At 45.0% G+C, this 16,536-nt stretch overlaps 1 protein-coding gene across 3 annotated transcripts in view; it reads left to right on the top strand.

The window, feature by feature from the left end:
- The window catches only part of RANBP17 (RAN binding protein 17), a 236,875-nt gene that overhangs the window by 192,819 nt on the left and 27,520 nt on the right, over positions 1–16,536 (top strand). For all 3 annotated transcript variants that reach the window (XM_037127901.2, XM_037127899.2, XM_053656934.1), the window contains 2 exons: positions 2,970–3,184; positions 5,239–5,377. In XM_037127901.2, coding sequence (XP_036983796.2) covers positions 2,970–3,184; positions 5,239–5,377 — 354 coding nt within the window. The remainder of the gene's footprint in view (positions 1–2,969; positions 3,185–5,238; positions 5,378–16,536) is intronic.

Here is a 16,536-nt window from a genome sequence, read left to right as displayed (position 1 = left end):
TCAGCTTTTTGAGGGCAGGACCTCCAGTTTCAGTAAGTGTTGTTGAAAAAAGTGATTGGAGTCAGTAAGTGACAAGTTGGCCAAGCCTTCTCTTCCATAGTCTTTTTTTTTAATCATTGGGTGACATTGGTTAATAAAATTAGGTAGATTTCAAGTGTACAGTTCTGATAGGTAGATTTCAAGTATACAGTTGTATAACACATCATCTGTGTATTGAATTGTGTATTTGCTCCCGAGTCACCATGTACTTGACCCTCTTTACCCTGCATTCCCTCCCCACTTCCTTTCTCTCTGGTACTCACCACACTGTCGTCTGCATCTCTATGTGTCTGCCGGTCTGTTTCGTTTGTTCACTTACATCTGTAGTCTTCTACGGCCCCCAGGGAGTGCCACCAAGGCCCTGGAACACAGCGAGATAAGCATCTCCTGCCTTAAAAGTATTGCTCTTTGCACTGTGGCCCAGTCACGGTGACATACACTGTTCACTGCTTTAACGCTGTTCACTGCCTTCAACACGGATGGGTCTGGAACAGCCCAAGAGACATGGCCAGACCGCACCTTCAATGTAAAGGTGCGAGTTGTGGTTCTAAATAATGAGTCCTCCTGCTGATGGGGTACCCAGTCCTGTACGATCGGTGGTTCCCATCAGCATTCTTGGCCTGCGTAGTTTGTCTTTTCCTGAAGAATGCAGGGCCTTTACTTCCCCCAGACACGAGCATGTGGAGGTCCCACAAGATGACCCAGTTTTCTCCCCTCGATCCTGGCCACCCCAACAAACCCACATCACCCCCTCCCCCCCGTTCCCACCAGTTACTCTGCCCCTTTTCATCACACGTAAGCAGTAGTTTACTTTCCTGGGAGAGAGAGGGAGAGGACAGGCCCACCTTGCCTTATAGAATTTGGCAAAGGCGGAAAGGCAGCAGCTGACAGCCGGCCTGCCACACCCTGCTTTCTTAGACCTCCTTACCTGTGCATCTGCTCTACCTGGAAACGCTCCTCTCCTTTCCCATTCACCCGGGAAGCTGCAGTCGATCCTTGAGAAGAAACCCACTGCCCTCCTGCCCGCGCAGAGTCGGTCCCTGCCATCCCCATAGCATCCATCCGGACACGCCTCTCTGACAGTGGTTGTCAGCTGGTGTGCAACTGAGTCTTTGCAAATCCGTTGGTATCCCATCAGAGCAGAGGTTTTATTTCATCGATTTGTTCAGTACAGCAACGCACACGCAGTAACTGTCGAGTTGGCGCTGTCCTGTTGTGTCGAGTCGGTGCGGCACTCACTGGGTGCCAGTAGGTGAGTCAAGGCGAGGGCATGAGAGAAGGTACAGAACTGGGTGTGGGGTGAATTCCAAGGTCTGCTGCAGCCTCCAGGACAGTGGTTCTGTAGTCAGATATACAAATTATAAGCAAAGCTATCTGGGCTTCAAGGATGCACAGAAGAAAACCTACACACACTGGGACAGACCAAGGGTGGTTTACGATCTGCTAGAAGTGTTGACGCTTCTTAACCTCTTTGACCTCTAACATGTGGTTACCATAATAAACATACCGCCAGGGATCGAACGGGGAAACACATGTGGAGGGAATTTAGGAATTAGATCTTGTATAATCTTGGGCAAAGATGGGAAGATAGATCCAGTCAGAGGAGTTGGAAGTTCAGGAGAAAAATCACCGACCAGCCCTCCTGAAACCATGGCACGAATGGACAAGCTGGAGCAGCGGGGAAGGCTGGAAGCTGCGCACACCCAGCTGCCGAGTGGCACCTCAGAGGAGGGGTGTGGTGCGGGGACTGGTGTAGTGAGGTGCAATCACTGAGAGACTGTCACCTCTGCAGTGCTGCTGCCCTGTGACTGTGCTGCCAAGGACTTGGCAGTGAGCTTGGGACCAGCGGTCAGCACAACTGGTAGTTCTAGTCACAGCAGGAAAGAGAGAGGACAAACTGAAACCCAGTGGCATTTCCGCATCTTATTCTCACCATCTGTAATCAGAGTGGCCATAAGAAAATCATGGCGGCTGCTTCACTCCCACCTCCCAAATCTCACACAGGTTTCTATTTTGTCCAATTCTTGCCAACAACCATACAGGGAAATGCATTCTGGGAAAGTGAATTCTCATTTAGCCGAGTCGACGCAGTACAGAACCACAACAATGCACCTCTAAATTTTGTAAATTGAATTTCGTTTCAATTTTAGAAGCGGCACTTACTTGAACAGGAAAAAGCAGAGCAAAGAAACATGCATAACTTTATATTTTTTGAAAAAGCATTCTCAGCTTTCGCCTAGTAACACACCTAGTAAACATTTTAAGGTGATTATATAAACATTTCTTTGTCTTTTGATGGTCAGCATAGAATTGAAGTACAGTTTTTAAAGCAGTCATCTAAAAAGGATCTGAGGAGAAAAAGGAAGTAACATTTATTGCGCGCTGTGCCAGGAACTTCTTATGTGTCTTATTTCATTTAATTCACATACCAAACCTGTGAGGTCTCTAAAAGTGAAGTATCTCAAGATCAAGTTTATATTTTAAAAAAAGGTTGAAAATTCACTGCAGAATTCAGAGTAATTTATATCTCTCAGTCTAGGTTATCTTTTTCCCTTGACTTAGCTGGTTACTTAGTCCTACTTTTTCTTAACATCTTATTGGAGGATGGATAACACACATATTAAAGTGCACAAGGTGAACTAATCCTGAGTAAAACTCAGTGAATTTTTTTATATCTAGGTATGCATCCGGATAAAAATATAAAATATTTTCTAGTGCCCTTGATTGGTTTTCCTCGGGCCATTTGTACTTCCCGGGTAAACTGCATTAGATAGTCACATTTCCAGGGCAAGGATGGCGTAACTCTTGGAACCGTGGCAGGGGAAGTGAACATAAGCCGGAAAGGAAAAACGTCCAGCAGTGCGCCTCCCGACTGCCTTGAATTGCATCCCCTTATAGCCCTTCCTCTTTCTGCTTCTATCCCGAAACAGGTACTCAGATCCTGTCCCTCGGGAGCCTCTCGAAAGATCAGATTTATCCGATGAAACTCAAGGGCATCTCCATCTGCTATTCGGCTCTCAAATCTGCCTTGTGTGGGAACTATGTCAGCTTTGGCGTCTTCAGGTTGTACGGGGACAACCACTTTGACAACGTGCTCCAGGCCTTCGTCCAGATGCTGCTGTCGGTGCCCCACAGCGACTTGCTGGTAAGCACTCACGCGTCCTGGGGGCCTCTGGGCTGCCACCGCCTCCGCGGGTTTGGAATTGCCGTGACGAAGCGGGGCGTGGGGGGGGTGAGCGTGGTGCGGGGACGCTTTGCCTGTTAGAGCAGCATCTCCACTGAACTTGGAGAGTCTGAGCCACTGCAGTGGCCGCGTTTGTGTAAATAAATGCGCCGTTCTGAAAACCGCAGCTCCCGCCTCTGACAGATCAGTCACCCACGTGCTCCAGACTCTTTGCACCTCGAGAAAATGTCGTCAGCAATTTCAGCGCGTTGCTTACAGCTGCGCGTATAGTTCAGCAAAGGTCTGCGTTTCCCATGGCAGAAAGTGCAGGGTTGGCTGCGGGTCTTCTCCTTCAGGTGTGCTCTGTCCGCTTCGCTGCCGGGTGCCCACGGCCTCTAAAACTCGGGTCTGGGGACAGAGTGCTGACCTGGAGGTTGAGCAGCCTGGTGTGCAGCCTCAGCTCTGCCACTCACTGGCCCAATACCTCGAATAAATCACCTTCTGTATCTCTCCAGGCCTTCGTTGTCTCACCTGTAAAGTGGCTCAATTAAACACGGTGATCCCTGGGTCCCTTCTGCACTCTGCCACTTACTTTCCGTGATGGACGTCTGTGGTCCTCAAACTTGGAGGCCCATCAGAGTTGCCTGGGGCGCTTGTTGAAAATTCAAATTTCCAGGCTCCTCCCTGGAGCTGTTTCATCACCAGACTTTTTTTTTTTAACATCTCTGCCTGATTACACAAAAGCAATACGTGCCCAGTGTGGTCACAGTAATTACTCCAGTAGCACAGCCAAGTTCATGCTCAGCCTTAGTGCAGGCTTCCCACCTGCTCCCAGCCCAGGGTTACAAGTGAGCTCCGGCGGCCTTCGTTAGTGAACCCGTGTGGGAGATGCCCCTTCATGTCCTCGTGGGCCAGTGGTGCCCTCTTCTACCTTTCCAAGCTGGTCTTAGCAGAACCACATCTCAAGGCAGAGTGGTTAAGCCTCTTTGTAGCAGAAGGGAAGGCATGTTGAAGGCTGCCCGGGTGACAGAAGTTATGAAGTGGAGACTTCCGGTCGGATGAGCCTTGCATTACAGCCAGCTCACAGAGGGGACCCTTCGCTGCAGTTGAGACCCACCAAAGAAACTGGTGTGGTTCTAGGAATGTCTCTCATCCTCTTTCCCATAGACCGGCAAGCTTCTAACTCAGCAATTCTCAAAATCGAGGCTGCCTAGGGCTCCTTAGTGGACATATGAAAAATGCCCATTTTTTGACTTCTTTCCAGAGCTTTTCATTTAGTGAGTCTGGAGTGGGGATCAGAAAACTGCATTCTTAACAAGCACCTCATGTGGTTCTCATGGACGTGGTCTTAATCGCACTTTGAGAAATACTCTGCCTTTTTTCTCTTTTGAGTATGCTTTTTTTGACACTGGTTTGAGTTTCAGTTCAGCTTTTCCAGGTATCTCTCTCATGTACTTATCTTTTGCCTGTAGTCTGTGCTATATATTAGGCCATTTACTAAATTATAATTTAGTTAGGTGGGTTGGCACTGTGTAAATACAGCAGATCATAATGCCAAGCCCTGTCATGAGAGCAAATTTCTTTGTATTCAAAGGAAAAAAAGAAAAGGTTTGCCGAGCCATTATAAGGCAGTATTCAGTGTTATTCAGCAGTATTCAGCAGTATTCGGAATATTCCGAATAACGGTGTTATTCGGCAGTATTTGGAATATTCCAGTCCAAAATAATCCAGCCTTCTGAATTCCTTACCACAGAGATTTCACTTGCACTTGTGTGTTAGCCACATAAAGTGAGATTGAAATGAAACGCTGTGCCGGAGCGTCAGTCCGATGAGGGTTCCTGGACATCAAGAGATGCCCGTTAGAACCCTTTCAACGCCAAATTGAGAATCGTTATGTCATCTCTTTCGTATGTTTATGTCATGTTTATTTTCTTTAAGTTTATCGTTTCCAATATCATAGATGGCAGTTTCCACTAGGACTGTCACGTGTCCTCGTAGCTTCTGTGTGGCTGACACTCAGTATCTCTGTGTTGCAGCAATACCGGAAACTGAGCCAGGCTTACTACCCACTCCTAGAGTGCCTCACCCAGGACCACATGAGCTTCATCACCAACCTAGAGCCTCCCGTGCTCCTGTATGTCCTCACCTCGGTCTCGGAGGGACTCACGACTCTTGGTAGGTTGCACGGGGAACATCGCTTGCACAGGAAAAACTCGACTATGCTCCTTAGCGTCCACGCTCATTGCGATGGTCGTCCAACTGGCGGGGGCAGGACACGTGCCCAGATTGAAAAGGTTGTGACGATCACTTGCAAGTGTGAAATGGCTTCTGTTATATTTTGATACGTGGTTTATTTTTTAATCAGCTTTATTAAGGTATAATTTACACACCCCGAAATTTGTTCATTTTAAGTGAACCGTTCACTGAGCCCTGACAAATGTACATGCGCAGTATGAGCCACCGCAGCCAGGGCATAAAGCATTACCACCCCACACACTGCCCCGCACCCCCGTTGGATGGGTGCTTCCGTTTAGCCCCGGCCCCGAGGAACCACGGTCTGCTTTCTCTCCCTGTGTTGGCCCCTTCCAGAATTTCATGTCAGTGGAATCGTGCACGGTGTAACCCTCTGTGTCTGGCGTCTGTCATCTTGCATAATGCCTTTGGGGGACCCATCCCTGTTTTATGGATCAGTTAGTTTATCCCTTTCCCATCTCTGAGTGTTATTCCATTTCATAGATTACCACCCATTTGTATCTGTTCACCAGCTGTTTAAAACTTGAGCTGTCTTCACTATTTAGTTATTTTGTGTAATAAACATTGAGTTACAAGTCTTTCTGCGGACAAATGTTAATTCTCTTAGGTAAATACCGAGGAGTGGGATTTCTGGTTTGTGAGCCATGTATATTTTTAACATAAAAAAACAGCCAGACTGTTTCCCAAAGTAATTGTACCATTTGGCTCCTCCTAGCGGTGTCTGCAGGCTCCAGGTGCCCGGTGGGAACACTGTTATTATCAGCCTTTTTCGTCTCAGCCATCCCAGTAGATGTGAAGCGGCATCTCACTGTGGTTTCAATTCGCATGTCACTGATGGTTGATGATTTGAGCCTCTTTTCCTGCTTATTTGCTGTGCATGTATCTTCTTGGCAAAGAGTTTGTTTGAAACATTTACCCATTTTTTAAATTGGATTGTTTATTTTGTATTCCGGGTACAAATCCTTTATCAAGTATATGTTTTGCAGTTATTTTTTTCGGCCCTTGGCTTGTCTTCTTATTTTCTAAACAATATCTTCTGAAGTGCAAAAGCTTTTAATCTTAAGGAAATCCAATTTTTTTTCTCTTATGGTTCATGTCTTTTGGGTGCCATCCTAAGAAATTTTTACTTACCCCAAGGCCACACAGAAAATTTTTTTCTGTTGTTTTTTTTTTCTAGAAGTTTTATAGTTTTAGCTCTTATTTTTTAGGTCTATAAGCCATTTCATTAACTTTTTGAATATGGTATTATGAGATTAAAGCTGAGATTTTTTTAACGTGTGGATAATCAGTTGTCCTAGCAACTTCTGTTGAAAAAACATCCTCTCTCTGTTGGGTGCCTTTGTTCCAACCTTGTGCTGTCCTGATTGATAGTGTAGTAAGCCCTCAGATCAGACAGTGCAGCCCTCTATTTTTCCTCTTTTAAATCATTTTCCTCTTTTAAAATTGTCTTGGCTATCGCGGGTCCCTGGCCTTTTTAGTATAAATTTTTAGAGTCAGTTTGTCCATTCCTCTTGTTAGAAAAAAAAATGAGTAGGGGAACTTTGGTCAGGCTTTGCGTTGAATTTCCAGCCCACTTTGGTGAGAACTGACGTAGCAGCAGTACTGAGCGACCAGTCCCCAAAATGGCATATCGGCCCGTTTAGAGCTCCCTGAATTGTTATCAATGGCATTTTTGTAGTTTTTAGTGTATGAGTCTTGTACATATTTTGTTGTATTTATAAATAAGTATCAGTAAGTATTTTACGTTTTTATGCTATTGTAAATGGCATTGAATTTTAGTATTTGATTGTATTATTCTTTGCTACCATGTAGAATTGCAGTTGATATTTGGATGTTGACCTTGTATATTGCAACTCCGCTAAACTCACTTATGAATTCTGGTAGCGTTTTGTAGATTATCTTAGATTTTTCTACATAGATGTATCTGCAAATAAAGACAGTTTTACCTCCTTTTTTCCAATCTATGTGGCTTTTTGCCTTGGCTTACCCCACTGGCTAGGATCCCCAGTACAGTTCTGAATACATGGTGATCGCAGACACCCTGCTCTTGTTGCCAGGGTTACGGATGAAGTGCTCATGCTTTCATCCCTTAGTATAATGTTGGCTCTAGGTTTCCACAGATGCTCTCTGTCTTGTTGAGGATATTCCCTTCTGTTGCAGTTTTCTCGGAGTGTTACCACGAATGGGTGTTGAATTGGGTAAAAAGCATCTATTTCTGCATTCTGTTGAGATGATCGTATGGTTTTGTTTTTTTTTTGAGGGAAGAGGTGTATTAATACATGATATGATGTTAATCGTCACTGATGCATATTTGAATGTTAAACCAGCCTTGCATTCCACACTTCGGTACAAGGTAGTATCTCTTTTGTAGATTATTGGCTTCAACGTTCAAAACTGCTGAAACAGGTTTGGGTTCTTTCATGGCTCTGTTCTGCTCAGACCTTTGCCTTGTGTCAGAGTGGCACCCTTGTAAATGACTCGGGAATGTTGCCCCTCCCATTCTCTTCAAACCGAGTGTGCAGTTGGTATTAGTTCTTCATTCATTGTTTTGCATAATCCTCTAATGAAACCATTAGGCCTAGATTTCTCTTCTGTTACAGAGTGTTTAACTACAAATTGAATCTCTGTCGTGGTATAGGGTTGTTCAAGTTACCTCTTACATCTTGAGTAGCATTTAGTAGTTTGTGCCTTTAAAAGGATTTGCCCACTTTCTTGTCTGAAGTTAATCTGACATCTTTGACGTACAATTGTCCATCGTGTGTCCTTCTACACGTCTCGTTTTCCATGGGGTCTGTAGTGACGTCCCCGCCTTTGTCCCTGGCATTGGCAGTTTGCGTCTCCTCTCTTTTTTTCTTGATCGTTCTGGCCCTAGGCTATCAGTTGTATTGCAGAGAACCAGCTTTCAGTTTTCATTGACGTTCCTCTATTTTTCCGTCGACTTAATATATAATCTTCATTATTTCCTTCTTTCAATTTACTCCACTTTTCCCAACCTAGTTTTGTCAGGCAGAAACTTGGATCAGTGATTTTAGACCTTCCTGCTTTTCTGAGATACCTGTTTAATGCCTTAACATAAACACTGCTGTAACTACACCTCACAAAGTTTTTATATTGGTATTTTTTTCTATTAGGTTAAAAAACCCTCTTCTAACTGCCCTGCTAATTTCTTTCACCAATGGGTTGTTACTTAGGAACACATTGTTCAATTTCCAAATATTCAGAGATGTTCCTGACACCTTCCTGTTATTGACCCTAGTTTAATTCCATGTGGACACAGAATATACTCAATGATCGTTACAACTTGTATGTTCATTGAGTCTTTGTTAGAGTCCAAACACGGCGAGTGTTCGTGGGCGTGTGGGCGTGGGTTCCACTGCTGTTGGGAAGGCATCATTTCAGTGTGGGTTCCAACCGACTGATAGTCCAGGGTCTTTCGCTACTCCCTGGTTTCTTGCTCGTTTGCTTTCTGCTCGTTTTCTGAATTACCGAGAGAGGTGCTGAGGACTCTAACTGTAATTGTAGGTTTGTCCATTTCTCCTTTCAGTTCTACTGGTCTTCATACAACGCATTTTGAAGCTCCATGATTAGGTATAAAATACTTAGGACTGTTGTGTCCCGTTGATGAATTCACCCTGTTATTATTGTGAAATAACCCTCCTTATCCCTGGAATATCCTCCAAAATCTACAACATACTTCGATACCGCTGGCCTGCCTCTTCAGCTTTCTTTTGAGTACTATTATCCTTTCTCTCTTTTTTTTTTTTATCGTTTTGCTTTTAATCTGGGTCTTTATATTTAAAGTTGGTTTCTCATAGATAGCAAGGATTGAGTTGTCCGAAAAGTTTGTTTGGCTTATTCTGTAAGATGGCTTTAGTAACACTTAGTTGTCTTTAACTTCATTTGAAACAATTTCATTAGATTGTCTTATGACAGTTGTCAGATGAGCATGCTTTAAAAAGAAAAAAAACTTACCAAAATTGGTGAATTTTGGGGTAGCCCTTTTAATACTAAAGATGGAGGAAAACACACAATTTTAGCATATTGTGCTTTATTATTTCAAGAAGGATAAAAACACAAATGAAATGCAAAAAAAAAGTTTTGTACAGTGTATTGAGAAGATGCTGTGACTGATTGAATGTGTCAACAATGGTTTGCGAAGTTTTGGGCCGGAGATTTCTCGCTGGATCATGCTCCGCGGTCTGGTGGACCAGTTGGAATTCACAGACTTCACATCGAGACCGTGAGAACAGTCAACGTTCTACCGTCCAGGAGATGGCCGGCATACTCAGAATGTCCAAATCAAGAAAGTTGCCAGTGAACATGAAAAATGCTCTTATTTTACAGAAAAAACTAAATGGACACTTTAGCCAACCCAATATTTTATATTGCTGTTGTACCAAGTTTCCGTACACCTGGTGGCTCAAAACCATGGAAATCTGTTATTTTGCCGCTTTAGGTCGTAACTCTGATGTGGGCCTCGCACCGCGGGGTCAGCGGAGCTGGGTCTCTTTCTAGAGGTTCGTGCATTTTCTTGCCTTTTCCTGCTCCTGGAGACCAGCTACATCCCTTGGCTCGTGGCCCCCGTTTCCTGTCTTCTAGGCCAGCAACACCTGGTCTCTGTGGTCTTCCTTCCCTAACTGTGTCTGTCTTTGACTCTGACCTCTTCAGCCTCACTTTCATTTTTAAAGTCTGTGGGATTGTATCAGTCCCACCCAGATAATCAGGATTATCTCCCTATTTTCAGTCCGACCGATTAGCAACCTTGGTCCATCTGAACACCTGTAACCTAACACATTCACAGGTTCTGAGGATGAGCATGTGGACACACTTGGGGAGCACTAGGCCCGTAGCTGGGTCATATTTTTATGTCGAATCTGACTATCTCCACCCTGTAATTAGTGGTTTGACCATTTTCATTCCATGTAATTACCAGTGCATTGGAGTTTAAACTTCACTGTCGCTGTTGGTTTTCTCCAAACCCTACCTTGACTCTGTTCCTTTTCTTTTTCCTCCCTTCTTTTGATTTGGATTTAGTGTTTTTTATGGTTCATTTTATATCCCCTTCGAGTTCATTAGCCTTAATTTTAGTGGTACTCAAGGGTTCACCGTGTATACCTTCCATTAATATCATCACAGTTTGCCTTCATGTATTTACAGCCTGCTTCTCTTCCTCTGTCTCCGTTCCTCCTGGACCCCCAGGTGCACAGGTGGTACCTGTCTCGGTCGTGCTGTTGAGAGGCAGGAGAGGGCCCCCTTGCAGGTGCCTGCACCTCCTCCTGGGATCGCTGTCCCTCTCTGGTACCCGCCCACAGTTTCCAGCTGCCTCAGCCTCCCCAAACCCAGCTGCTCCTCTTCAGCGCAGTGAGAAGCTTGACTTTGTTTGCTTCCCCCTCCCTCGTCTGCGGCCTGGAAACTGCGCTGCGCAGTAAGCTTGAGCAGTTGTGTGGGTATCACCTCATTTGCTTCCCTCGTCTCTGGTTCAGTAGTCCTGTACTACTTGTGCAATAACTGAAAACGTTGTTTCATATATTTTGTTCCGTGTTCTAGTTGTTTACGTAAGAAGGAAGAATTCTCATGGCAGTTAATTCTTCGTGGACAGAAACTGATGTCTTTTATTATTGCAGTTTGGCTTGGCGTTCTTTTCTCTCCCATCATAGTAATATCGGAAGGGTTTGAACTGGGTGCTGGTGGCTGGGTTGTTCTCAGAGTGTGGTCTGAGGCCTGGAATCTGCATTTAAGCAAGGTTCTCCCGTGAGTCTTGACAGAGTAGCCTCATGGGGAGAATACTGGACTTGGACTCGAGTTCCAGTGCTGCCACTCACTAAATGCATGAGCACGGACCCCCCACTCTGAGCCCGATACTGCCGTCGGCGTTCCCATGTGTGGTTCGAGTGTGTTCATTGCATCCTCGGACGCTTTCTGCGTACCGGAACTGGGCCAGGCACGCTGACAGCGCTGTTCGTCCTCCTTGCCCCCTCCTTCACGGTCAGCTGAGGGAGGGGAGCAGTCCTGGTCACCACTGTATTTCCAGCGCCTGGCGTGGAAGTGCTGGATGAATACTTCTGAGTGAGTCAGTTAGGTAAGATCGTCGTCATTACACGGGTGGTAAGCTGTGGCTCAGAGAGGTGAAGCGATCCGCCTAAGGTCATACAGCTGTTGAGTACCCGATGTGCGAGTCTTCCTAACTTCACAGCTCATTCATTCTCTGTACCTGCCGGCCTGCTAGACGTACCCAATAAAGGTCACAGTTTTGGCGGCTGGATGCCTGGTAAGAATGGTTTTCCTTGTATTCTCGATTTTGTCTTCAGTTTCCTATATTGTTGCAAAACGGCATTGTCAGCACTGGATAACTGGCAGGTGATGTGTGCCCTGCGTGTTTAAAAAAGAGGACTGTTTAGTCCTGGCTGATGTGGTTCAGTGGACTGAGCATTGGCCTGCTAACCTAAAGGTCACCGGTTCAATTCCTGGTCAGGGCACGTGCCTGGGTTGCTGGCTGGGTCCCTAGTTGTGGGCTTGGGAGAAGCAACTGATCAGTGTTTCTCTCCCTATCACCCTCCTGTCCCCCCTCTAAAAATAAATAGATAAAATCTTTAGCAAAAATTATATCCAAAACTGCCTAAATTATTGATGAACTCTTCTTAATAGATTCTGAACACCAAGAAATAGGATCAAACGTGTAAACTCCTGACTTTTGCTTGTTCTTTTATGTCAGGAGAGACTCGTTATCTGACTCTCCCACAGTAGCTGGAGCCGCACATGAAGAAAACCAGTAACAGCACACAGTCCTCGGCGCTGTTCCTTCCGTTTTGGGGTCAGAGGCCCCTCGATCCTTATGATTCCTCACGTTTCATTCTACCCTGAAATAACGTGTATCCGTTTCAAAGTCACCGACCATCAATCAGCCGTAATGGAAGCTCTCCTTCGTGCCTTTATTGCAAAGGTGTGCGCTCCGACCTTCACATCTGAAGTGTTTACCGGGCTTTTTCACAGCTGACTCAGTGCATTGGAACCTTTTAATGCAACCTGCGTGGCATGTGGTCACCGAGTCTGTGTGAGGTCTTCGTCATTTTGTGTGATTGATAGCACACTGCTCTTCACTGGTGAGAGGAACCGTATTTATTTCCTGCTTGCTTCCTCTTGCACATGTTAAGTTGCTGACCCCGTTTACTGTCGTGCTGAGGACTTCCAAGGTAGAAATGTGAAGGAAAGGAGAACGCCCAGGCTCAACAAGTCCGCACGTGGCGCTCAGGCCTAGAAGTTTTCCGCTGCACACGACCGCTCAGGGTTATAAAATGGAAGCTCCCTTTTCTGCAGAGTAACCCAAGTAGTGGGGAGAGTAAAAGTTAATTAACTAATAATTCAGTCAAATGCCATAGCCTTAGGAGGGGAGGGAAGCTCTTACCTTGAAAGCCAGTAGCTCCACGGGTTCCCAAAACTGCTGTCTGGGCCCACCTTCTAGACTCTCATGCACCCCCTTGTGATCCTGCTGCCATCGTTGTCCTCTATTTTATTGTTTTAAAGATTTTATTTGGAGAGAGGGCAAGGGAAGGAGAAGGAGAGAAACCCTGGTGTGTGAGAGATACATCGATCAGTTGCCTCGCGTGTGCCCCCACGTGAGGAGCTGGCCAGCCACTCAGGCCTGCACCCTGACCCGGAATCGAACCGGCGACCTTTCAGTTCACAGGCCGGCACTCAATCCACTGAGCCACAGCAGCCAGGGCATCAGCCTGTATTCTAAATGCATGTGTTTATATTTCAAAACTTGCCCCCAACCTGCCTCTTTTTATTTACTGTATCATTTCTTTCTAAAACAGTGTATGTGAGTTTTTAAACTGTGGTGGTGTATCAACTGTAGGTTTTATTAGTAAACACAACTCAAGACCTTTCAAAAACTTTCTCAGGTTAGTTTTGCCCACCCCTTCTTTACTCAGTTTAGCTAATATTTCGTCTCTAATCTGTGATGGGCACGTGTGTCTCCAAACCTCAGAGATGGATGAATAAAGCGAGTGAGAAACCATTGCCGTACTCAGTAACCTGCTGCTCCCCGGTCCAGCTCTCCCGGTCCACTTCTCTCCGGTGTCTGTGACCACGGTTGCCATTTTTTGAGTCCGTGGTGTTTTTAACTATTTCTCTTGCTGTTTCTGTCACGTTTCATAAACTCCCCGGGATCGTGTTCCTATGTTACCATTGGCCAAAAATACCTGGGCAGTGTCACGCTCTGAATCAAACCCTTGAATTTTGGACACTCTGCTTATCTCTGGGCTTCATGGTTCTCACTTGAAAAATGCAGATAACACCACGAATATACAAAGTGGTTTTAGGAAGTTCATGAAATGATCGCTTTAATGTACAAAGGAGAATGAATAAGTGGTTGTTCTATTGTATCACTTACTTGCAAAAGACAAAAAACCAAAAATCTCACCAGTGCCTCTGTCGCCTTTCAGAGTAAATGTTGAATGTCCCGGCCCAGTATTCGATGTCCTCCAGGAGGACCCGAACCTTCTTCGTCAGCCTTCTCTGCGACTTCCCTCCACGCTCTTTCACTCGAACGGGAAGTCCTGCTCCCTGAGCGCAGCCTCCACTTGCGCCAGGGTGACACCTTTTCAGTCCCCGTTGTGGTTTTGGACCCCGCTTGATGCTTGCATATATTTTTCCTAAAGACTTAATTTTGCCCAATGTCTACTCACTTTTCATGTTTAAGAGCGTAGGTCTCGGTTCCTTGTCTACCTCCCTGTCACAGCCCCCACACGGGGCAAGTCGCTGAATCTCTCTCTGTCCTCCCTGTAAATGGAGAGAACGGTAGTAACTGTTACAATGCTGTTGTGAGGATTACCAATAATAGTCTTGTAACTAACACAATAATTCTCAATAAATATCCACTGTTGTTATTATGAGAATTTCTAGTTAGTCTCTTCTGATTCAGCTCTGCACTATATTTTACAAATGATGAGAGAGAGGTTAAGTGCCTCTTTCAAAGTAACGGTACAACAGGTGATTGGAAAAGATGGGATGTGAGTCCAGAGCTTACCTTTCTGCCCCATTATGTACGCGTATCAACCTCTCCACGTGGAAGCGCCCTTCCTTGTGTCGAACCGGAATAGCTTCGCCCAGCCCATCTCAGGTGCCAGCTTCTTCACCAGACTCTCCTTAGCCCCAGTCAGATGTGACGGCTCCTTCGACACCCTCCCAGCAGTTGGGCGATCTTTGTGTTACAGTGACTGGAGTACTAAACTGGCGCCTCTTTACACCGGGGTGGGCGTCTCCCCTGAAGCAGAGCACTGGACACCAGGCAGATGTTTAGTGAAGTCACTTGAATTGAGCAGAGGGTCTTCAAGGTCCCAGATGGAACATTCTCTCTGACTTGTGTCCAGGAGCCGTGTACTTAATCACACGTCACCGTGACCGGTCCCGCGGTGGACACTGGGTTTAAATAGATGAACAAGGCCAAGTCCCCTCCCTCAGGAACTTACAGCTTGATAACAGTGCTTTGATCCATTCTGAGTCTACTCTTGTGTGCAGTGCCAGAAGGTGGTCTGGTGTCATTTTTTTGAGCGTATCTATTCATTATTCCCAGCGCCATTTATCAAATAGACTAGCTCTGCCCCCTTGCGTGTTTTTGCCTCCTTGGCCAAATGTTGATTGACCATAAAGGCTTATTTCCGGGCTCTCTGTTCTGTCCCATTGATCTATCTGTCTGTTTGGTTTTTTTATTATTTTTTTTAATATTTTATTTATAAGAGAGGGGAAGGGAAGGAGAAAGAGTAGGAGAGAAATATCAATGTATGGTTGCCTCTCGTGAGTCCCCTGCTGGGAACTGGCCTGCAACCCAGGCATGTGCCCTGACTGGGAATCGAACCGCGATACTCTGGTTTGCAGGCCCACGCTCAATCCACTGAGCTACGCCAGCCAGGGTATCTATCTGTTTTTATACTGTCTGGTTACTATGCTATTTGCTATTTCGATTACTGTGGCTTTATAGTATAGTTTGATATCAGGTAGCATTGATTCCTCCAACCTTGTTCTTCTTTTTCAAGATTGCCCTTGCTATTTGGGGTCTTTTGTGGTTCCATATAAATTTTTGGAGTATTTGTTCTGCTTCTGTGAAATATGCCATTGATATCTCGATAGGAATTGCACTGAATGTATAGATTGCTTTGGGTAGTATGGACATTTTAATGATGTTAATTATTCCTATCCATGAACAAGGTACGTGCTTCTACTTCCTTGTGTCTTCTCAGTTTCTTTCTTCGGCGTCTCGTAATTTTTCAAGTACAGGTCTTTTCCATACTTGGTTCAGTTTATTCCTAGGTATTTGATTCTTTGTAAAGCACTTGCGAATGGGGTTGTTTTTTTTTAGTTTCCCTTTCTGGTAGTTCATTATTGGTGTATAAAATGCAACTGATTTCTAGATATTTGTTTTTACATTCTGCTACTTTGCTGAGTTCATTTATCGTTTCCAGTAGTTTTTTGGTGGAATCTTTAGGGTTCTCTATATACAGTAGCATGTCATCTGCGAATAATGACAGCTTTACTTCTTCCTTTCCCATTCGGATGCTTTATTTCTTCTTCTTGTCTTATTGCTGTGGCCGGGAATTCCAGTACTATGTTGAGTAAGAGAGGTGAAAGCAGACATGCCTCTCTTGTTCCCAATCTTAGGGGAAACCCCTGTTATTTTTGCCCATTGAGTATGATGTTGGCTGTGGGTTTATCAAATCTGGCCTTTATTACATTGAGGTATGTTTCCTCTATTCCCACTTTGCTGAGAGCTTTTATCATAAATAAATAGATGCTGGATTTTATCAAATGCTTTTTCTGCATCTATTGATATGATCATATGGTTTTTGCCCCTAGTTTTGTTTATGTGGTATATTACATTTATTGATTTGTGGATATTGTACCAACCTTGCACCATAATAAATCCCACTTGCTCGTGGCATGTGATCGTTTTAATGTATTACTGGATCCAGTTTGCTAATATTTTGTTGAAGATTTTAGTATCTGTGTTCATCGGAGATATAGGCCCATAATTTTCTTTCTTTATAGTGTCCGTCTGGTTTTGGCATTAGGATAATGCTGGCCTT

Source organism: Artibeus jamaicensis, unplaced genomic scaffold, assembly GCF_021234435.1.
Source record: "Artibeus jamaicensis isolate MK-2021 breed Jamaican fruit bat unplaced genomic scaffold, CSHL_Jam_final scaffold_3151, whole genome shotgun sequence".
In the NCBI taxonomy this organism is placed as follows: domain Eukaryota; kingdom Metazoa; phylum Chordata; class Mammalia; order Chiroptera; family Phyllostomidae; genus Artibeus; species Artibeus jamaicensis.
Note: the sequence above shows the minus strand (reverse complement) of the source record. Positions and strands in the feature narration are given on the sequence as shown.